At 42.3% G+C, this 23,850-nt stretch overlaps 2 protein-coding genes across 5 annotated transcripts in view; one reads left to right on the top strand and one right to left on the bottom strand.

Annotated features, from left to right (window-relative positions):
• The first annotated feature begins 3,335 nt into the window (after positions 1 to 3,335).
• LOC113591630 (uncharacterized) lies at positions 3,336 to 6,663 on the top strand. The gene is made up of 5 exons (XM_081719813.1): positions 3,336 to 3,371; positions 4,538 to 4,693; positions 4,807 to 4,908; positions 5,251 to 5,466; positions 6,145 to 6,663. The coding sequence occupies exons 2-5, from the start codon at positions 4,538 to 4,540 to the stop codon at positions 6,661 to 6,663; spliced, it is 993 nt and encodes a 330-aa protein (XP_081575939.1). The 5' UTR covers positions 3,336 to 3,371.
• A 1,134-nt stretch (positions 6,664 to 7,797) lies between these two features.
• The window catches only part of myo1ca (myosin Ic, paralog a), a 32,370-nt gene continuing 16,317 nt past the window's right edge, over positions 7,798 to 23,850 (bottom strand). For 3 of the 4 annotated variants that reach the window (XM_027032207.3, XM_081719461.1, XM_027032206.3), the window contains exons 9-32: positions 23,086 to 23,157; positions 22,801 to 22,920; positions 22,173 to 22,255; positions 20,884 to 20,989; positions 19,453 to 19,533; positions 18,842 to 18,933; positions 18,581 to 18,675; positions 18,382 to 18,428; positions 18,209 to 18,289; positions 17,826 to 17,931; positions 17,078 to 17,195; positions 16,860 to 16,973; positions 16,259 to 16,335; positions 15,980 to 16,048; positions 14,693 to 14,777; positions 14,395 to 14,554; positions 13,388 to 13,471; positions 13,050 to 13,143; positions 12,842 to 12,900; positions 12,266 to 12,401; positions 11,700 to 11,770; positions 11,525 to 11,622; positions 11,269 to 11,368; positions 7,798 to 10,215 (exon numbers count right to left, since the gene is read on the bottom strand). In XM_027032207.3, the coding sequence (XP_026888008.2) occupies positions 10,186 to 10,215; positions 11,269 to 11,368; positions 11,525 to 11,622; positions 11,700 to 11,770; positions 12,266 to 12,401; positions 12,842 to 12,900; positions 13,050 to 13,143; positions 13,388 to 13,471; positions 14,395 to 14,554; positions 14,693 to 14,777; positions 15,980 to 16,048; positions 16,259 to 16,335; positions 16,860 to 16,973; positions 17,078 to 17,195; positions 17,826 to 17,931; positions 18,209 to 18,289; positions 18,382 to 18,428; positions 18,581 to 18,675; positions 18,842 to 18,933; positions 19,453 to 19,533; positions 20,884 to 20,989; positions 22,173 to 22,255; positions 22,801 to 22,920; positions 23,086 to 23,157 (2,178 nt within the window). In that variant the 3' untranslated portion in view covers positions 7,798 to 10,185. Of the gene's footprint in view, positions 10,216 to 11,268; positions 11,369 to 11,524; positions 11,623 to 11,694; positions 11,771 to 12,265; positions 12,402 to 12,841; positions 12,901 to 13,049; positions 13,144 to 13,387; positions 13,472 to 14,394; positions 14,555 to 14,692; positions 14,778 to 15,979; positions 16,049 to 16,258; positions 16,336 to 16,859; positions 16,974 to 17,077; positions 17,196 to 17,825; positions 17,932 to 18,208; positions 18,290 to 18,381; positions 18,429 to 18,580; positions 18,676 to 18,841; positions 18,934 to 19,452; positions 19,534 to 20,883; positions 20,990 to 22,172; positions 22,256 to 22,800; positions 22,921 to 23,085; positions 23,158 to 23,850 lie in introns of those variants that run through there. The other variant, XM_081719462.1, reaches the window with a different exon arrangement.

The following is a 23,850-nucleotide window of genomic DNA, read 5'->3' as shown; positions in this document are numbered from 1 at the left end:
GCTTTCTGCACACTGTGCTCTGGCTCCGCCCATAGCCACGAGCGTGGGGATTACCAGGAAGAGGATCGCTATATGACTAGCATGCTAGGATTCCCGTTTAAAGAGAAGCGCTTCCCAGGAACTAGTAACTACCCACAGTACTGTACTTCTACCACAACAGGAAACAGGAAACTGGACTATTTGTTTATATGACTGACATTTTTAAAACTCTAATACTCTATGAATAAAGGTGCTGCATAAATTGTTTTTATAGACATTTTTGTTGATTTTTTACTTTTATTTTTGTTTGCATTATTTTTATTTGTACCATTTTATAGATGAATTCTATTTATTGCATGTGTTTATTTACTTAGATTTTTTTAATGTATCCCATTGTATCCCATTGTTTAGTCTATGAAGCTTTATAACAAGTTTCTAAATGTGTGTATGACTGATGTTTTGAGAGAAAAAAATATTATAGCAAAGATTTTAAAGATGAAAGGAAGATTGCAATGAAGAGGATGATGGCAAGGTTGAAAATCTCCACAGCAGCACCGTCATCACTTTGTTTAAATCAGTGTAAAACTTTTTTTATGACAGCTGAAACAGAGAGCATGACAGAGTGTGGGCATTGGCGGGGGTGTGTGTGTGTGTATGTGTGTGTGTGTGTGTGTGTGTGTGTGTGTGTGTGTGTGTGTGTGTGTGTGTGTGTGTGTGTGTGTGTGTGTGTGTGTGTAAGTAAGTAAGTAAGTAAGGAAGTGCAAAACATTACACAACCTAAAAACCCAACTGTCAAAACTGGAAATGGAAGCGTTGTACTACTCTGCAGCAGATTGGCCATATTTCACTTTTGTTTACAAATATCCAACTGCATTTCTGAATACAGTACACTCAAATTACATATGCACATTACACCACTATTCATGCACATCTCATGCACATAGAACCATCATCCATCAACCATCATCCATGACCATGGTCAATATTGACTCCTCTCATAATTTTGAAGTAGCCCTGAATGCTCTGAAGCATCGTTCGGTTTCAGGGTGATGCTTTTGTGACACAAGATTGATCATCCAGAAAGGACAAAACAAAAAGCAGAACGATTGCTTTCCAGCATTAGGGAGTCCCTGGGGGAAAGTGATCAAGTGAGATTGAAAGAGATAGCAGGAGGTTCCATCTCAACAGGATGGGGACTCTCCAGGAAGGAGAGGTTCTTTTTCATCAATCGCAGTCTCACTATTACATTCTCAATTTCATTTGTCAATTGGTTACCAAGCCATGTCAAATAGGCTATACGCAACATGCAAGCAATGTACTTAGAATCCCTGGTAACTTTCAGACATGCTGTTTTGCCTTAAGCACATTCTGAAGCTCTCATCAGAAAGTACTGTAAAAGTCCAGCCTATGGTCACACCAGCGGCCTCCAATCCTAAGCCTGGAAGACTGCAGCCCTGCACATCTTAGAGTTTCTCCACTCTTGAGTAAACTGGGGCCCTGTGGCCCATGGGTTTCCAGCCAGAGAGATTCTAGACCGCCACAGTTTGAATAGCCAGAGAGGTTCTAGACCATGGCATTCTGAACAGCCAGAGAGGTTCTAGACCATGCCCCTCCTATTCACCACAGTGGGAGAACACTAATGACTAGTAACCAAAAACAGTTGGATGCTGTTTATTCACAATTTAAAACTTTCTTGGCTTTGTCATAAACATTGAGTAAAATGACCTATGATTGAGTAAAATGTCCCTGCAGGTGACCTTGATACCACAGGCCTGTAGATGGAGATCCATTCACGAGCTTGAAGAACATTTAGTGGGACATTAGTAACGTTTGTGTTCCAAAGAACAGATGTGATGGGGATGAAGGGAAAATGCGGCCTGAAACATGCCCAAAAAATTCCACTGCACGGAAAACCACCAGGTTTTGAAACAAATAGTAAAAATATGCAAATATATGTTTTGGGGGGAGGGGGGAATATAAAATTATATATTTTATATATATAAAATATATGACTGCAAAAGTCTGCAAAGATGTCACAACAGACATCTTTGTGATGTAGCAGATGAAACTATCTCACAGCATCTTATGAGTGGCTCTTCCCAGGGTCTGGATGCCCTTAAGTTATCATAGGGAACAAGGGAAATCAGATCAGTGAAAACCCAAAAAGCGGGAACATTACTGGCCCTTGCAGTGTTGGAGATCCTTGGTTTCCACACAGAAGGCAATGTATTCTCCTCTGTACAGTTACAGCTGTGCTGGTTAGGAATGGAGGCCTGTGAGATGAATTTACATTTCAGGAATAATTTAGCTGAAACTACATCATGCAAATAACAATCAATATGCAAATAACAAAATAATCCACATTCTGGTCAATCAATTACTTTTACCTTTAGTTTCTCACTTCCCCAGATGGTTCAACTTTTTAGTTTACATGAACCTTTACCTGAACTGGATACTTTTCACTTCCTATTGTGCAGATGCCCACAAAAGCACTATTCCTGGCAGTGAGTCCCCATCTCATTGCCATTTATACTGTGTACTGGTGCGTACTGGTGCGTACTGGTGCGTACTGGTGTGTACTGGTGTGTTCTCACAGCCCCCAGACATGCATCTTTATGATGGGGGCATTATTGCACTGAAACTGTTTTTGGTTTCTGATTTTGAAACCATTTCCTTTTTTCTTTTTTTCTTTATTTAGCCAAATTTTCATTTCTATTTTTCCTCATTTAAACTTTTTTTTTTTTTAAGATTATTTAAAGCTAAAAATAAAGACAACGGTAGTGTTGTACAATTTCTTTCTTGTCAGGTTTCCAGAGTTTCGCCGGTACATAAGGGCATCCCCCAAAGTTGCGTACGACGTAAAAACGAGACTCCATTGTGCGTTGTACCGCTGCACCAAAAAGAGAAAAACCCCTGCGATATATCGAAAACCACTGAAACCAATTTATGAAACAATATTTGAAGAGCAAATTATTATTATTATTATTGTTGTTGTTGTTGTTGTTGTTGTTGTTGTTGTTCACGTGCTCACACTATAATACTGTTCCTACTGTTAACTACTTAACTACTGTTAAGGAATAAACTAAAAAGTAATTCATGACTATCATGATTTACAGGATTATTTTTTGTATTTTGCCATTCATATGCCATTCTTATTATATATTAACAGTCCTACTGTTGATATTTATTTACTAAAATGTATTACAGTCAATGATAGTTAATGAATGAATTAAAGAGGAAGAGGGAAAACCGCATGCAAAACCGAAACGACCGAAACTCCAGAATATATTCTCAGAGATTTTCATTCGTACAGTCATTAGCAACAAGGAAAGCATAGTACACAGGTTAGAACGGAGCTCACTTGTACGTTTCACGTTTGGCCGCCTTTCAAGGTAAGATGCTTTACATTAGTGACTGACTGATTCTGGCGCAGGGGCCTCCGCGGCTGGCTTGATTGTTAGCGCAGGTGGGCCGAGGTTTGATACTTAGCTATTTATCTTTTAAAATATGTGTTCTTGTAGATATTATGGGACATGTTGTACCTAATGTCATGAGTCGTATCTGATACTAGTGTAGGCAGTAAAGGGTGAGTACTGAATACCTTGCTTTGAAAAGCTGTGGGTGATGCATTCAGCTGAGCTCGAATTCGCGGTCCCCTTAAGAAATCAAGTCCGTAAAAAGAATTTGTTTCGTTTGACGAAATGTCAGTTGTCCTACGTTTATTAACTCAGCATCATTTGATAGCCTAAACGAGGACAGCAAAATTTGAACTTTTTTTTTTTTTTTGCTTCCCAAAGTAAAGTCGGACGTTTTACGCTGAGCTCAAATCTGTTTTTAGAATTATTCTATCACGTATGGTTTTTAAGTCCGTAGATTTTACATTAATTATATATTATTCACAAATAAGGCTGTCATTAAAACTCGAACTCGCGTACTTCTAAAATTCACAGTGTTTGAGTTTTGACACTTTTGTCCTCAGGAGCATCCCTGTTCAGTGTCCAGCAGTAGTCGGCTAACAAACAGGCCATCCACGGTCCATAGTACCGCTGCTCCACAATATACACATGGACATACGAGTAAACTAGAAAAAAAACACTATGGTGATAGAGAAATTCTGAAAACATATTTGGATGCAGCGTGCAAAAATACATAATAAACAAGTATGTTTGCAGGAAGCGAAATCCCTGTTGATCAAAAATAGAAGAACGAACATTTTCTGATTCGGAATAGCATTTTATAAGTTTCCTTAAACCTACAAGTTGTTGATTTTATATCTGATCCAGTTCTATGTAACCCTCGCATTCTTTAGAAACGAAGGGTCGTTTGTAGCGCTTTGCCATTATTTGTCTGTAAACGTGTTTTGTTGTCCTTAATTCTTTTTAAGGATGAATTGGCTCGTTTCGTTTATTTTCGGAAGATACAAATATTTTATTTATTTATTTATTTATTTTAATTAAATTTGGATGTTTTTCCTTAGTTATTCGCAGTTATATTCTGTTCTATATTATTACCTCATTGCATATATTAGGACTGTTGCTCAACTTGTCTCTCCTACTAGATGGCACTGAGCAGAATAGTGCTGTGCATTTACACGCTGGCTGTGGTGTGCGAAGGCTGCTGTGCGCCTGTGGCGCAGGCGTCGCTCTCGTTCCCAAACTCATTAAGACTGACGCGAACGCTTCGGGCACGAGTACAGCAGCTCCTCCAGAGCTACGTAAGGAGACACGGGCACTCATATTGCCAGTGGAGCTGGCCATTTATTTGGATGTCCAATTATACTTATTTTCTATTTATTTAAATGGTTACATGTTTCTTTTTATGTGACAGAAAGAGCAGCAGTTCGGAGACAGAAACTTTGAAGACAGACGACTCATATTAAACACTCTACCGTCAGTCACCATAAACTATAGATCCTGGCTACAAATACAGGTGTGTGTGTGTGTGTGTGTGTGTGTGTGTGTGTGTGTGTGTGTGTGTGTGTAGAGAGAGAGAGAGAGAGAGAGAGAGAGAGACACTATTATCACTGTCAAACAAATTAATACAGAGTACCATTTTAATTGTATTATATTTTGCTGTGACAATAGATTTCCATCTTTAATGGGTATGTGTGTAGGACTATGAGTGAATACTTGTATGAGTTTGTAAGACTGAGTGATTGTACCTGTATGTGTGTATGCGATTGTACTTCTGTTTGTGACACTATGCGATTGTACCTGTATTTTTGTGGGTGTAGGACACCGAGTGACTCTACTTGTATGTGTGTGTGTGTAGGACATGCAGCGACTCTATATTGCTTCGCATAATCTTCGCACTTTCTGGGAGCACCTGGAGGCCCAGCGGCAGAAGCTGGAGCTGGAGGGTGAGGAGGGGCGAGAACACCAAAGCCAGCGCCGCAACAAACGAGCACGGCCACAACTCTCCTTGGCCCAGAGCATTCTGATAGTTCAGCTAGACCTGCGGGACCTCTTGAAACAAGTCAGCTTTCAGGTACACACACACACACACCTTCCTTCCTTCTTGCTTTTTTTAGTTGATCACACACACCTTGTTCCATACAAAATCATTTCTGAGACTCTCATGTCCTCAAACTTTGAGACTCTCAAATCCTTAAACACAACCACACGCACACCAACAAAGACATAATGTCATACTGACACACACAGACACACACAGACACAATACGGGCCTGAGGAATTGTAGTTCTTCTGCCCTGTTGCAGACTCCGGCTTGCTCTCAGCTGGGGTGAGGGAGCTTTTCACCATTCCTCCCACTACCATTGCAAAACCGGTGAGGTGTGATCAGAGCATGTGTCAAAAGTCCAGAGGAACTACCAAGCCTATATATACACCAGGAAATTCTTTTTTTTTGTTCAATCTCAATATTTTGGAAGACTTTCCAATATTCTGGCGAGTTTCATTCAGAGCAGACTGTGGCGGCGGGGCTATTTGTGTAGTTTCCTGCCCGTTCTGAATGCCTGACATCTCGGATGTGGCAGGTGGTTTTAGTAGGTTTCTGCGCTACTGTGCGCCTCCTTTAGCCCCTGGCCGTCCAAAGAACCGGCCCTGTGATGTTGTACACGATTCAGCTCTGCTGATGATCGAAAGCTCCCTGTGCCACATGCAGCGTATGATGAAAGTCTTTGTCTCTTTTTCATTCTCTGTACAGCTGCTCAACATGAAAGACTCCAGAGGGGGCACCACCTCCAGTTCCACACAGACCCCGCCTCCCACCAGTAGCTTCTCCAGCCCCACCCCCCGCACCCCTGTCAACCACGCCCTCCAGAGCCCAAACCCCTCCCCCACGTCTTCACCAACCTCACACTCAAGGTCCGCAAGCCCCGCCTCATCCTCCAGCCCCCTAGCCGACATGAGGGTGGGCAGCCCCTCCCACTCTGCCCTGAGTATGATCTTGACCTCAACACCCTGGGACATGGAAGTCCTCAATGGAAGACGGAGCACATCTGTACACATGGAAGTCACCTCTAGCCGTGAAGAAACATCCCAAACCTCTACGATCCCTCTGCCCAGGGACAGAAAACGTCCGGTGGGCAAGACCACTGCCAGAGGAGGTTCAGGGTCATCCAGGTGGGTGTCACGCCTGGAGGGTTATGTCATCCTCAGAGATCTGGAGCTGTACCTGGGCCGCCTGGCCCGAGATTACACACTGCTGAGTGCCAAACACTAGCAACACAAAAACATATACACATGCAGTACACGCAGGCAAAGGAAAAAAAAATTTAAAAATAAAAAAGATTTAAAAAAAAAAAGGAAACCAAATAGTGAACCAAGTAGAGCATTCACACAATATTCCAGAAGCCAATATTCCAGGGCCACACTGATTATAGCGTATGTACCTCAAAGTGTGTTCGGTTACAACTGTTAATTTTTATAATTCGTTCATGCTGCATTTAGTCCTCCATCTTAAAGTTTGTCTGTATTTGTAAAGATGGAGAAACAGTGCTAATATTTCTGCACTTCTCTAGTGTTTTTTTTAAGTCATGTTAAACATTGTGAACTTTCATATTCATGAAAGCGAGGCAGCTATGGTGTGTCCGACTGTGAGTCACCAAACACGGAGCGTTTCGAGTTGCATGAAAGCGACACAGATCTACAACGCCCTACACATGGGTTTGAGATGGTGTGGTCTGCACATTAGATCCAGCCAAACCCTTCAGAGTGGGAGTGAGTTGAAGCTCTGGAGGAGAAACGCACTGCTCAGAACAGCCTCTGTTTGGTAGTCCTAGTGTGTTAGAAGCACAGCCAGTCTGGCTCAGTGTTTGTCTGGTCGGACTCCTAAACTTAAAGTGTTTCTTAAGCCACTGTTATTTATTTATTACTTATTACAAAGAACTGTGAATTGGGAAATTATACCAAGTAAACATTGCACTGAGTTTGTGATGACAAATAGCCTTAAAAAAGAAAACAGGAACTTGTGTACTTTCTAGCAGTGTCCAGGTCGGACAGGCTCTGAGAACATGAAGCTAGAGTCTAAGCATCGTTACGATTGGCTGTCTGTGAAGATTAACTGTAAACCCATTTTACTCACAGTCCTCAGTTGAGGACTTAAGAAAGAAATTAATAAGAGCATGTACCCTGACAGGCTGACTACAGCCCGAGTTCTACCACTGTGGTATTTCCCAAATTGCCCCCACTTCCTCCTTGGTCCAGGAATCAACCAATTAGCTATCAGGCTGTGTGCAGGACCAAATAATTCTGTTTCCCTCCCTCTCTTCTGTACTTTCCACCCTCATGATGCTTGTGCAGTATTTATTCCAATATTTATTTTTTTATTTATTTAAGATATAATGACAATAAGCAGTTTGTGTTTTGAATGTTTATTTTTTTAATCTATTTATTGATTTTTATTAAGTTGGATTTTGTGTTTAAACAATACAAATGTTATGGTCTTATTTAAACATTTGCATATGTAATGATGAGCAAATAAAAATACTTAGCATTTAGTGGCTTGTGTGAATGTGTGTATCCATGTCCAAATGTGGACAGATGCAGGAAACAGTAAAAGAATTGTCAATGGCAGCATTCTTGTGAACCAGTATCTCAACTGTAGAACTACAGGACTCATCTGCACAATCCAGGCTAGTAGTTAGTGTTTAAAGGCATGTTAGTACATTAAAACCTGCGCGTCAAAATAATGCAAAATTCTACCCTTCTGCTTATTCCTAATGCATCGGCCTACAAGAAACAAACCAGGCATAAAACAAACATTACCAAAACATCTAAATAGTCTGCATCAGTAACACCTCAAGCTGAAAACAAACAGATGCAAGATACGTACAAAACAAATCCTGGAAATCTATGGCAGTGGCCAAAGTCCTTAAAATGTATTGAAACAGTGTTCACACAGAATTCAAACAGCACTCAAACAGCAATTAGGACTTTTTCATCTTCTTGCAAGGTTGGAGCATGCACATAGGAGTAGGTCGGGGTGCCTTTTATCGTCTGTGGAAAACACTGTCTAACAAAACACTGCTGCAGGTCCATGTCTGACCCCCAGGTTTATGACCCCTCAGTCAGGGACTTGCATCAGCAGTCAGGTCAAAGTTCATTCCAGCACTTTGGCAGGCCTAAGATGGCAAGAAGGATCTTTGAAGCCCCACGCTGTGATTTTTAAAGCTGGATCGTTTACATTACCCTGATTCCAATGTTTTGTCTGAAGAACCTGGGACAACTTTAGCCCATTGTACACCCATAAATGGTTCTGATTCTACTGTTTGTTAAACTACGTAAACAAAGCTTTTTAAACAAATCTTCAAAATGAAATTTCTTTCAGGGCTAATGCCTTTCTGTTTTACTATCGAGTTGTGTACTGTGACTGTGCATTAGAACAGGGTTGCACATACACCAGCTCTTTCCCTTTGTGGTCAGCTGAGGTGGGGTCACTGCTTTTCTGAACTCAAATGGCAGAGGGAACCTTTAAAAAATGGCTAAGCTGTTTGTGTCAAGGCTGGAAGTAGCCTAGCACAGAGCAGATGTTTCAGTCTTCAAATCTACACAGCATTGCACCTTAGATGAAACTTCATTTTACCTAAAGCCACGACACATCAGGAAGGTGATGTCATTGGGTACAGCATTCGTGGAAAGTCAGAACAATAGTGTCTGCAAGAGGTGTGAAAATGCTTTGTCTATAAGTGCAAAATGTCAAGGAAGACAAGCTTGAGTCAACGATACAAAATATTAGGGACATTCTAGAAACAATCCACATCTGAGTACTGTGGCTTGACGTTTGGTGTCACAGGTCATGAGGGAGCAGTAAAGTAGCTCAGCTATCGAAATGAATCCTTTACCAACGATGAACTGCTTTCACAACTGGCAAAATTCTCGCTAGTCTAATTAACTCAATGTTTAAAGGTTTAGAAATGACATTTTAAAAGGGGTTCCAGGTTTTTGCTTTGGTGCACTAATGTGGTTTACTGTCACTGTGTTCATTGTTCATCTGTGTTTCAACGTTGCTATACCTGAAGTGGTGCTGTAGCTTTGTTGACTCATAATACAGCTAGAGGTGAAGTCACATTTCACCAACAAAGTTTTGTCTTTTTCATCGACTGACAGCACAGAAGTGCATTTCCAGTGTGCTTTCAACGGGTACTAAACTGGTGCTAAACCAGGAATCTTGTTCACATGACTTAGATCATCTGATCTGCACACCGGAATATTCTGTATATGATCTAATGAACAGCTGATCTGCCTTACTGCTGTGCACCACGATGGGCTGTGTTAAACGGAGAACATCTCAGGTGTGAATCAATGGGGGCAGACTATCCTGCGAATAACGGGGTCAAAAAAGAAGCGATAATACCTTCCCCGGAAAACAGAAGCCAGGAAAACAGAACAAATAAACACTGGGCCAAATACCAAGATCCCCTAAACAACACAATATGACTACAAATCTGAAACAACAACAAAAACAATAATAACAATAGTTACTATAAAGATTAGAATTCCTTTCATTAGTCTTGATAAATGGCTTAAGTGTAAAAGGTTAGTGAATGCACTTAAATATTAAAACATTTAAGCATCATTTTCTCTTCAGTATAGAAGTTCTGGATACGCTGCTAAAAAGAGAGAAATAGAATGACAACATCTGTGGCTTTTGTATGCTGATTGGCTGAAGCAGAATACTCTTCAGTAAACAACTGGTCCGTAGTGACTCCTTCTTTATGGTGCGCTGTGACGGGTGGACATGTGATCATACGCTGCTGCTGATTCGTGGAGCCATCTGAGAAAATAATTTGGAGAATTTCTGATGACTAAATGTCACTACTGAAGTCACAAACTCTAATTTCTTACTTCACCTCCAGACTCTTACTTTAACTCTAATCTCTCACTTCTTTCTTTTCTTCCTCTGTTTCTTATGTAGCTTCCTGACACGTATAAACTTATAAAGTTTCTTACCCCTTGGCTAATGTTTCATTCAAATGAACTCTGTAAAATAACAAATCAGAGACGCTCTCACTGGGACTGGCATGTACGTATATGTATATACATGTATGTATGTATAATATATTATTAACAGCATCTGTATTCTGTCCTCTCCTGTATTCACTTTTCCTCTCAGATCCTTAATTTCTAATCCTTAATAATCCCATTTGTGTTGTTGTGTGTGTGTGTGTGTGTGTGTGTGTGTGTGTGTGTGTGTGTGTGTGTGTGTGTGTGTGTGTGTTCAGTGCTATGGGTAACACAGTACAAAGCAATGAGTTATTGTAATCTAATTACTTTTCCATGTTACAGTTACAGATTCTTGCAATCCCATTCCAGCATCTGCCCTAATTTGAATTGAATCACTTGCCTCGAGCATTTTTAATCAAACAGTAAATAAACTGTGTGGACTGTGAGGCAGGGAACAAAGCGGGATGTTTCTGGATATTTATGTTACTGGGGAGATTATGCCACATGAAACTAAAAACATCAGGTCCACCATGAAGTCGAACTTTGCCCAAGTCTGATCCAACGAATCTGATCTAACTTTCCACCATCATAAACTGGAAGAGCAATCTGTCAGAGCATGTAGTCAGACTACCAGTAAAATGCACAACTACACCTACTCACATAGCTAAAATGCATTTTTAATGACCGTTTCTGGCTGTTTCTTTCTTTAAAAAGTCACAAAAGGATTATGGGTTGGCATCTTAGCATTCTCAAATTTGTACAGGTTTGTAAGTAATGCAATTACTATTTCCAAAACGGAGCAATTAGTGTAATCCCAGCGTGGCCTGTGTGTTTGTGTTTCATTGGTGGGGGATTTTTGTGTGTGTGTGTGTGTGTGTCTCACCACTGCCAGGTGTCCATTTTTGGTTTTGATCACTCTCAGCTCTGCCCCAGGCGTGAAGTCAATCACTCCTTCCTTTCCCCTGGCTAATGCAAACTTGATACTGACACACACAGAAAGGCAGACTTACAGAACTCCTTTACAGGAAGAGACTACATTTTAATTTCACTATTTTTTTTTTCAACCTCAACCCCACCTTACACACACATACACACACACACACAGACACACACACACACACACACACACACTCAAATACCTGTCCTGACTGATATTGATGTTGTGTATTTTCTCAGCCATGATGGCCAGTTTGGTGACGGTTTCAATCACATGGTCACACTGCAGCACAAGGTCACCCTGAATGGCAAAAGGTTAAATGTCATTAGCTGACCAGCGGCACCACAGAAACCACAGCAACCTCATCCTCACCTCACCTTCTGCTTGCTGGTGGCAGGAGGCAAATGCAGAACAAAGAATCCATCACTGTGACAACTGACCGAGACACCTACAGAGAGAGAAGGGAAATTAAAAATATCCAGTTACATAGAAAATGACAGAAATCACAAGGTTACCAGACAGGAAATGCTCTTATATGGCATTATTTCAAAACAAATATGATATGCATATGACATCAATGTAGTGATTGGGATGAGTGTGCAGTGGTTGGGATAACTCACAGGGATGACATGTTGTGGATAAGCTGTTTGCTAGTACCTGTAGTCAGTATGAGTAGGTGTAGTTAGTGTTAGCGCTTACCTAGCAGGGAGGTGTGGCCAGTGTGAGTAGGCGTAGTCAGTGTTAGTGGGTGTGGTCAGTGACAGTGGGTGTGGTCAGTGTGAGTAGGTGTAGTTAGTGTTAGTGCTTACCTAGCAGGGAGGTGTGGCCAGTGTGAGTAGGTGTAGTCAGTGTCAGTGGGTGTGGTCAGTGACAGTGGGTGTGGTGAGTGTGAGTAGGTGTGGTCAGTGTGAGTAGGTGTGGTCAGTGTGAGTGGGTGTAGTACCTAGCAGGGAGGTGTAGTCAATGCGCTGCTTGACTTTGGACTCCTGCACCAATACGGCAGTGGATGCGGTTAGGAGGAGCTGCCGTGGCCGTGCACGGTAACCATGACGATCGTACTTAGTCACCGCCACACCGTACTGATAGACAGAGGGAGGGAGGGAGGGGGGAGAGAGTGAGAAATCTGAATTAAGAGGAATGACTTTCACACAACTTTTCTTTTACTCCAAATGTAGTCCATCAGCAATGTCTGGTGTCCAAACTTTGTTTCTTTAGTTCTGAACTTGAACTACAAGGTTAAAGAAGCTGAACAAATGGAAGATTATCTCAAAAAAATACTGTTTAGCTTCAAACATCACTTTTAATTAAACAAATGAGCAAAGATCCTACAAACTGGACAAGTGCTCACATATGTGCATGCACACATACTTATTATATTGTTATTATACTGGTGGGAATGCTAAATAAATACACATACAGACAAGCTAACACACCCACACACAGACCTATACACCTGCATACAGACATACACACATAGTCAGCCACACACACACACACACACACACACACACACACTTACCTTCACCTTGTTATCACTTCCAAGAGTTTGCAGTACTTTGAGATTGATCTCTTCATTCTCTGTGTAGACAGACACAGGGACGGGGGGTTGGTGAATGTGTGTGTGTATGTGTGTGTGTGTATGTGGGTGTGATATTCTTGTTACTCTGTGTGTCTGTGTGTGTGTGTGTGTGTGTGTGTGTGTGTGTGTGTGTGTGTGCTGACATTACCTAGTCTTGTGCCTACAAACAGTCTGGGAACACTTTGAGGGTAATTGTCTTTCTGACCCTTAAACATGTCACTGGCTACAACCTTCTGTTCCAGCTGTAGAGAAAAAAAAAATGTTGTTTGCTTTTAGTTGATTTTCTTTAACCACACTGAATGCTACCAAACGTGTGTGTGTGTGTGTGTGTGTGTGTATGTGTTTGTGTACATGCGTGTTTTACCTGGTTCTTTCACTCAATCTGTTTTACCAGGACATTCCATTCTTGGAGAATTTTACTGTTTTTTTTTTGTGTGTGTGTGTGTGTGTGTGTTTCATACATGACTGTACATGTGTGCGTTTCACCTGATTCCTCCACTCAGGCTGGACTTTCCTGCAGTAGTCATTCACAAGGTTGCGTATGCAGAGATGGTGCAGATACGCAGAGGCCTGTAGAGGGCGACAGAGAGACACACACCACATTACTACAGTACGGTACCCTTACACCTCTCCCTCATTGGAGAATTTCCTTATTTTCAGAATTGTGCATATATTACTAAGAAAACAACTAGATATTAAAGGCATTAAGATTCTTATTCTCTAATTGGCAAAAGTTTTTATGCAGTTGTTTGTCATTTCTGTTTTACTCTCATTAGACAATAAATATCCCCATAGCAACAGGGAAACATGAATATTTCATGTTCTGGTGATATTTTTATCATACAAATCATGTGCATAACTAACTAGAGCATATATCTGTGTGTGTGTGTGTGTGTGTGTGTGTGTGTGTGTGTGTGTGTGTGTGTGTGTGTGTGTGCAAGAGAGAGAGAGCAGGAGCGGGACTGTGGTGTTTTCCCTAGTACTGCTCCAGTGCTCCATGACAATGGCCCACACCGAAACTGCCCTGTACATTTCAACCTGCATCGTACGTTGTAAGCTTGTAGTTCTAGGTATTTTCCAAGAGGCCGTAAAAATGACACAATGTACAGGAGCCTAAAGAATATGACTGTTTTTTTGTTTTATTAATAATTATTAGAAATTATTTATTAATAATTACAAAACTCTTTAATAATTTAACCATTTTAGATAAAAACATTTGTGCAGCTTGCTGCTGATTTTCCTTCAGTTTAATAAAACATGCCAAATCTCTTAAAATGTTGTGGTTTTTTATTTCATTTTGTTAACTCAGATTTTTAATATATATAATCCCAAAGCAAGAAACTGAGACACTGGAGCGGAGTTGTAGCAGAATGATTACAGAACGCTGTGAGCAAGGAGCGGAATTTTCTCTGAATACTCTGGTGTGCAGCGGAGTGTGTGTGTGTGTGTGTGTGTGTGTTTCTATGGCTGTTTGTGTGTGTGTGTGTTTCCACCTCTGTGAGTGATGGAGGTGGTCTTGGCCAGGCTTTGTCCAGAACACTTTTTGGCAGGTTCCGTTTGATTGTCATTAAGTAAGAGAACCGCACATGATCCAGAAAGTACTCGTTACCAGGACAACGAGGCTCATTCCTAAGAATGAAGCCTTTTATGAACCTGAGAGAGAGGCACAGAGACAAAAGTCAACTTTACTGACTGATGGATTGACTAATTGGATATCCTTTCTCTCACTCACACAGTCTCACTCACACTCTGTGTGTGTGTGTGTGTGTGTGTGTGTGTGTGTGCACTCACATGCGGATTGTGTCTGCAGCTTGTCTGCGATGTCTAGCCCTCCTGCGTCCTTTGACTCCTCTCCACCATGACTGGATCATGATCACTTTAAAAAGAGTCATATTCTGTTAGGCAAACATAAATATATACACACAAACACGCGAACACACACACACAGAACACAAATACACACACAAACACACACACACAGAGAACACACACATACACACACAGACACACAGAGAACACACATACACACACGCGTGCACACACACACACACACACACACGCACGCGCGCGCGCGCGCACGCACACACACACACACACACACACACACATATGCTTATACGCACACAAACAGAGCCTCCTATAAAGCATAAAGGTCCATCTTTAAATCAGGACTCAGACACACTACCGCTTTTCACATCTAGATTAAAGTCTTACTTATTCATGCAGTAGCAAACTTTACATAAAGATGCCAGGCCTGGAGCTCTCGGTTTTGAGGTACTCAGAGGTGTTGAAGGTTTGTCTCAAAGAGCCTTCGGGACTTTGAGACAGACCTGCCGGAGCTACACACCCACCACTGGCGCACCTTCTGCTGTTCACGGGCTCTTTATGCGTTGTTTGTCTTTACAGATCTAACGACATCTTTCTGTATCTACGGAGGCGATGCCAACACCGAACTAGACCCGCTCATCGGTGACAAAACATCTGCGATGATGCCAGAAAGTGTCCCAGTGCTGTCAGCACATGAACTGACACTAACATATTCCTCCATGCTCTCTGCCTAATCCAGTGGACCAGTTGCAGAAACAGCTCACCCACCCTAGACCCAGCTACGCTGACACCTACGTTGAACTGCCTTCAGGGGCTGAATATAATGGCATAAAGTATGGATTGGTACTAGCTGGGCGAGACTGGTACTAGCTGGTCTTGGTCCTCACGCGGTGTTTTTCCCTGACACTGTCACCACTGACTTGCTCATCCAGTTATTTGTAATGCTGCTTTGATACGCGCATGCGCATACACACTCACAGAAACATAAACACATGAGTTATACACTGATGTGTAAACTTTTTTTCCCCATATCTCATTACAGGTTGAGTTCATCTCACTTCTGCATTAAGTGCAGTCCCCACCAAGTGGATGTGACACGTGGTCCTCAAGATCTCCACAATGGTAATGATTATGTCAGCCGATCTGATTGGCAAAGTCGCTCCCTGATTGGGTACTGTGGTATATCCACCCATCTGATGTTTGACGACTAGCTGATACCATCCCATGATGTTGGTTGGTGGCACTGGTTACCTGCGTGTCTGATGCGCTGGTATTTGGCTCGTTCCCTGTAGCCTCTCCAGCACTTCTGCAGTGTGATGGCTGCAGAGAGTAGCACGTCACACCACACCTTATATTTCACAACACCTCTCACATCTCATTAGCACATAAAAGGTTATTAGAACTGGCATCAGGCAGAAAGGAGTGAGCAAGGATAAAATGAAGAAGAATCGAATGAAATGGGTCAGTATATCATTATCATCATCATCCTCACCACCATAATGATCCTCCTCCATCTCCTGTCTCACTCACCAATGGTCTTTTTCCGGATTTCCAGTGCATCCTCCGTTAGGAAGAGGGTCTTTGGGAAGCGAATGAAGATTTTGGTCCTGCATGGGACAGAAGGAAAGAAAGGGACGTCATTAATGGTCTTTTTTGCTCTGTTTATATGGCTTTTCCCTGCAGACAGCTGCGCTCACACTGGCCTTCCTTGAAACAGCGTACCTGATCCTGTACTTTTCTTGCACGCCCTCTTTAGTTTTTGGACTAGCTCCATTTCACTGTCCTACACATTCCCTCCCTTGATCCCTCACTCCCTTCCTGTCTCACTCCATCCCTGTCAGATTCCCTTTCTCTGTGTCACTCCCTCCTTGTCTCACTCCCTGTCTCACTCTCTCTCTGTCTCACTCGCTCACTGTCTCACTCACTGTCTCAATCTTTCTCTGTCTCACTCAATCCCTGTCTCACTCACTCCATCACAACATTAGAGATCCTGATTATTTTTACGTGTGACAATATTATTTTATGTTCAATAAAGTGAAATCAAAGCATCAAAGGTTAAGGTCACTGCCTCTTTCACTATCATTCACTCGCGCACACACACACACACACACACACACACACACACACACACCTGCCCAGTCTGTACTCCTCAGGTTTGTAGTTCAGGTGTTTGACAAGAGTGGAGACACCATCCAACAGCTGGCCCCGCCAGTTTGGCCAGGTGTCCGGACACAGAGGCTTATACCTGCACACACAGTATCACTAAATATGTGTGTGTGTGTGTGTGTGTGTGTGTGTGTGTGTCTGTGTCTGTGTGTACGTGTGCGTGAACGTGTGTGTGTGTGTTACCTCTGCAGGAAAGCCTCAAAGCTTCGCCTATATGCAAATCCGGCTCTTCTCACTCTCAGGTTCTCCATCAGGCCCAGATACTTGACCTGGTGTCTGATCAGAACCTCCTCAAACTGCCCTGCATGTGGGCCAGCAGAGCACAACGGAGCTGATACAGGATCAGTCATCAGAACACAGACACATGCACGTAACACCCTCACACAGGATCAGTCATCAGAACACACACACACATGTAACACCTCTACAAAGGATCAGTCATTAACATACACAAACACACACACACACACACACAACACCCTCACATAGGATCAGTCATTAACACACACGCACACACGTGTAACACCCTCACATAGGATCAGTCATCAGAACACACACACATAACACCCTCACACAGGATCAGTCATTAACACACACACACACACACACACACACACACACACACACACATAACACCACTAAAGGGAGTATATCTGTGTACAGCTCCAGCTCAGTGCTGCCATGCCTACAGCTACATTCTGACCTTAACCAAGTGCTTTTAATAAAAGCTGCAACTTATCAAATAGAAGTGTTTTGTCTGATAAACGTCATAGACACATACACACACGTACACACACACACATACACGCACATGTACACACACATACACGCGCATGTACACACACACGCGTGTGCACATACACACACGCGTGTGCACATACACACACATGTACACACACACACACATGCGCACATAGACACACACACAAACCTGGCTGTTTGCCATTGTTGGGTTTGATGCATCGCATGTATGATGGTTCCTTCAATATCAGAATGTCCATCAGCCCAGCCAGACTCAGCTTAAACTGGGTAGCAGCCTGTGTGTGTGTGTGGGGGGGGGGGGGGGGGGGGTGAGAGAGAAAGAGCGTGCATGGTCACAAGTAACCAGATATGAGTTTCAGCAAAGTTACAAAATTAACATGTTGTACAGTGATCCCTTTAACTACTCATTTCAACTGTGTGTGTATGTGTGTGTTTTAGAGTAATGAAAATAATTGTAAGTGTATGTCAGCTTTATTAAGGTTCTGAGAGGTTCTTAAAAGTATTGAAGTAGTATTGAATTGTGTGTGTACGTGGGGAGTGGTTCTCTCTTACTGTCTCTGGTCTTCTTTGGTCTATGAGTTCATCAGGGTGAAAACACTGCTTCACTATCTGATTCCCTGACTGGCACATCACCTGGAAAACATCATAATGGAAACATAATACAGCTGTTAGACACACACACACACACACACACACACAGGCCCCATCCCAGTTATCATTATTACCTCTTTTAAGTTCCTATACAGAAGATCGTTGTTTTTGTCTAGGAACCCTGAAATGGAAAACAGCACAGTTTAATAAACATCAGAACAAAGGGATGGATGAACTGATGGAGATAGATGGAAGGATGAATGAATGAATGAATTCATTAATTAACAGATGGAAGTTGGTTAGATGGCTGGACAGACAGGTCTCCCTCCTCACCGGTAACATTGTAGTTGACCTCTCCTGCGTAATGCAGCAGCCGAAACTCCTCCCGCCCCACAGCCTTACGGGTCTTCCCATTGGCTAGCTTATGACTGGATCAAATTAATTTAACCAATCAGCTATTACAATCAGAGCTACAATTGAAACAAAAAAAGTGTTGCCAAGCTTTGAACTCACCCAGTATGTGCATAAGTGTGCATGAGTGTGTATGTGTGTACATCTGCATACATGTATGTTTGTGCGTGTGTGTGTACTTACGTAACAAAATGGGCATGGCCTCCCAGTGTGTCTTCAAGCTTTTCCAGGAAGGTGATGTCACTGGCATCCCCCGGTCTTAAACACTCCTCATCCTGATTCAGGTCATTTAAGGTCAGTTTACCTAAATTCACTCTATTCAGTTCAGTTCAGCCCCTCAGTTCAATACAGCATACAGATCAGTTAACATTCCCCATTGGTTCATTACATTTCACTTTACTTGAGTTCACATTCGTTTAATTAATCCCAATTAAATTAAATTAAATTCAGTTCACTCAAATTAGTTCAGGTCTGTCATATATGGTTTGATACAATCCAGAGCGAGAGAGAGAGAGAGAGAGAGAGAGAGAGAGAGAGAGAGAGAGAGAGAGAGAGAGAGGGAGAGAATAGGGAAAAGGAGAAGGAGAGAGAGAGGGAGTGAGAGTGTGAGAGGGGAGAGAGATAGTGAGAGAGGAGAGGGAGAGAGAGAGCGAGAGAGAGAGAGGGAGAGAGAGAGAGGAGAGAGAGAGAGAGAGAGAGAGAGAGAGGAGAGGGGGAGAGAGAGAGAGAGAGAGAGAGAGGGAGAGAGAGAGAGAGAGAGAGAGAGAGAGAGAGGGAGAAAACACCAGACTCACCAGAATGGCAATGATGCCTCTGAATTTCTCCTCCACCAAGTCACAGATGATTTTGTTGTTGAAGTATTCCACCGTCTCCCACTAGAGAACAACACAGAGCAAACCTGACACCATATTCCAAACACACACACACACACAAAAAATACCAAAAACACCCATGAACAGGCATGTGACCTTCGATGGCATCTACCCCAATAGCCAAATACCCCTCAAAAACAACTACCCCATATCTAAATACCCCTAAACCAAAAATAACCCCCACAGCCAACTGCCTCTCAACAACTACCACCATCAGCCTGACAGCCTTCTACCAGTTACCCCCACATCTAATTGACCCTTCAGTCTCAACTATCCCAAAGCCAGTTTCCAGTCAAATAACTGATGGCTCTCTGATGACATTTGGGAAGAGGGACGATCTTGGCAAGCTTGCCTATGAATCTTGAATGAAATATTTCTAAACATTTTAAAGCTTTTATCTCGCTGATTCAAAATAAAAAATAATTAAAATGACGACAAATCCAATCTTGTGTCTCCTCCGTCAGATATGTCAGCTCATCACATCCATATCACCTCCACTGGATGAATATTTTGCTTATTTTTTATTATAATAATTCACATTTGTCAACGAACTGTAACTCATAAGTAAACATTTAAGTCGTCTCCTAAGAAGAATAAGTGTTTTTAAACCTAAAATATATTGATTGAGGTTAAAGTCAACATTACAATTGCATTTCACCATACAATTAACAGATAGAAAGGTTATTAATATTGAAATTAGAAATTGAAAGGAACTGTTGCTTCTATCATTCTTGGTGAAAATTAGGGGTTGTCATACTTCTTAGAAGTCTAGTATGATGTAGGTGAAAAGAAATCTTTTTGTGTTTGACGGTGTTGACAAACTGAGTAACAGCAAGGCAACAGGCACTGTGATTAAAACATTTGAAAATATATCTCCATAGCTTAGTATTGGTTAAATATATTCATGTGGTGTGATTTTTTTTTCAATGTTGCATTGTGTTTTGTCCCATTTCTCAAGTATTTTGCAAGTTGTTTTGCTTTCATTTTGGAAACCCCTAATGACCCATCTGTGTACCTGACCACGAGTCCCAAAACCTCAGTGAAGTACATGTAACGCGACTGACTGTACACGCGGATGATGCTAAAGACTCTGTGTACATGTTAAGCTTCTGACATTAATGAATCAAAAGAACAGCCCACGTCTGAGAGAATGTTGTCTAACACTCTTCATCTACAATAAAAACATCAGGTCTTCAGGCAGTAATACCAGATAATACTTCTTCTGATTACACACCCTGAAACACCTGTGATTTTAGTAAACACTCATTAAATTCTCTCTCTCTCACACACACACACACACACACCCTCATACACTCACGCATACTCCCACACAAGACACATGCGCAAACACACCCCGATGCCCTCAGCCTCGTACTCCTCTTGTTCACTCTTCAGTGTGAGTTCAATGAACAGCTGCTGCAGCTTCTCATTGCAGTAATTAATACAGAATTGTTCAAAACTGGAGAGAGAGAGAGAAAGAGAGGGAGGGGGATAGAGAGAGAGAGGGGAAGAAATGGGGAGAGTAAGTACAGTATTTATTATAGAACTGTTCAAAACTGGACACATTGTCATTCTGGAGAGAGTGACCAATACACTGTCAATCTGTACAACTGGAGAGAGTGACCAACACACTGTCATTCTGTACAGATGGAGAGAGTGACCGACACACTGTCATTCTGTACAACTGGAGAGAGTGACCAACACACTGTCATTCTGTACAGATGGAGAGAGTGACCGACACTGTCATTCTGTACAGATGGAGAGAGTGACCGACACACTGTCATTCTGTACAGATGGAGAGAGTGACCGACACACTGTCATTCTGTACACTGCTTTGTGATGCCTGCTGTAAAAAGCACAATACAAATACTTTTTAATTTAAATTACAGCAATTAATACAGAATGGATTAAAAACCTAAAGAGACACAGTGAGACAGAGAGACAAATTCATTACACAAAACTGCTGAAAACTACACAGAAACAGAGAAACAGAGAGCAAGTAAGGGAATATACAAATTTAAAGTTATTAGCATGTGAGGTTTTGTTTTTGTATTCATGTTCTTGGGCTGTCTAGATGACTGTGCTGACTGAAGGGGGCTAGCAGCTGTTTGAGTCATCAGCGTGGGAGTCCCCTGCCACGCGCCCTGCATCTCCGGGATTGGCCAAGTATAGAGTTCACCTGAGGGGTCAGAAATAGGCCTCTAAAAGAAGTGCTCGGAGCAGACCAGCGCGCTCGAGTTTCGACAGGAACTGTCTGTCTCAGGAGGTGCCACTTATCGTCGCATGCTGGGCGTTCTGGGCACACAGCCAGGACAAACAGGATGTGGGACCCTGCTATGGGAAGGGGTAAGGTGGACTGTGGGTGGGGATGTAGCTCTGATATACGGAGCACCCAAGTTTCCCAATCGCAACTGGCTGAGCACTAAGGTAATGTGAGGCTTATTTACAGTCACTACAGACAGTAAACAAACAAATAAATAAATAAATAAACCACATTGGAATGAAGCATCGTTTAAAGATCACGTTAAATTTAAGTGCTATAATTCCTAGGATCACAAAAGGCCCAGTTTCAGACATGATGGAAATTATCTGAAATCCACAGATGTAGCAAAAGTAGCCCAAAGCCCTTTAGGCAACCAAACCTGTTCTGCTGAAAGACTTCAAAGCCGTAGATGTCCAACAGGCCGATGACTGAGGAGCACTTGCTGGTGTAGTACACCTCATCCTGCAATACAGGCACAGATACCTTACTGTACTGCCGTACGGGTCCACTGTGGGGCAGCACAACCCAGAACATGATCAAGTCAGATGCCTGGAAAGCACCCTAATAAGCCTTCTCTAACCAGGAGCTCTGAGATCTACACGCGAATGCTCAGTGGCGTAAACACTGCAGTGCTTGCTGTCTGCATTGGGACTCCAGATTTGAATGAAACATTTTCAGAAAAACAGAATCCTCCCCAGATATGGCAACCCTGTCCTCAGATCCTACAGAGTGGTGATGAGTCGTCATTCTAGAATCTGCATCATCTGGAGTACAACATACTTCGAAATATAAATATTAAGGCAACATGATCGTTTCTGAGATTTTTTTAAAAAAAAATGAAAAGGCCCTCATATACATACTAGAAACCTTATACAAATATACTGTACAGTCCTGTATGTCATAAAACACCTCCTAGTTCACAGAACATTAAAGGTTATAGGGGATTTGAACGTACAGTATTTATAAATGTTTTTCAGGGTTTGTCAGGGGTGGAGGGGCTATCATACCTGAAAGGCCAGTGATTGGTTGATCTTCTGGACAAGCCAGGTAAAGGTGCGACCATATATGGCTTTGGCCAGGGCGTCTCGAGCAGAGAGAACCTGGTCCAGGTTTAAGGGGCTGATCATCTGAAACATGCGCACAGACACAGGAATGAGCACACGGCGGTTTGGGTGTTATGGTCTCATTTTCTTCGCTGAAGTCTCTTTGTCAAACAAAACAGTTTTTTCTCCAACAAAAAGAATGTGCTGAGATAAACGAAGAGAGGGAGAGTGAGAAGAGAGAGCATCTACCTCTTCTCCTTTGGCGACAAGCTTCTTATGCGTAAGGGCTTCACTCAGCGCTGACCCCGCCACACCCAACAGCTGACCAAACAGGGACACAAGAATTCAATCAGTGTTCACAGATAGCAAAGTTTACAGCCTAGTCAGTGCCAAAGTCTTGTGGTGTTGGTGCGAGACACACACGGACCCTGCACTCTTCTCACTAAATCTCAGACAGGTCTCAACTCGCCTGAGAGCCCTGGGGTCATTTGTTCACCTGGGGCATGCTTTTAACCTGAGACGCTTACTGAATGGGATATTTTACAGGTGCTTAATGGGGTCTTAAAGCTAATTAATTCTTAACTAACAACAGTATTGTATAGAGATGAATCACATGCCATTACGTGCATAGATATATCCCCATTTCAGGCAACCATTGTTGAGTCATGACTGTCACTTCCTATTGACCAGCACTTCCTGGTTGTAAAAGAACACTAAATCCCAGAATTCAAGTTGTTTTTCTGAAGCAAAACTGAAGTAAGACAACCACTCCTCTGTCTTTGGGCCACTGGAGCTGGTCTATTCCGAGCACAAAGCTGTGTCTAAAATGGCATGTTATGTTCTGCTGACACTGTACCGAAATCTGCAGGGTTACTGCCATTAGCGTGTTTTCTATCACCCGCAGTACTGCTATGATTTTAAACAGGTCACATATCACCACACAGAGAGACTTTAGAGCACGGGATAGCGCATGGGATAGCAAATGCGTCCACTGCCCAGATACCAGAGACACCT

The sequence above is a fragment of the Electrophorus electricus genome, chromosome 8 (assembly GCF_041902795.1).
Source record: "Electrophorus electricus isolate QZ-2024a chromosome 8, ASM4190279v1, whole genome shotgun sequence".
Taxonomy (NCBI): Eukaryota; Metazoa; Chordata; class Actinopteri; order Gymnotiformes; family Gymnotidae; genus Electrophorus; species Electrophorus electricus.
Note: the sequence above shows the minus strand (reverse complement) of the source record. Positions and strands in the feature narration are given on the sequence as shown.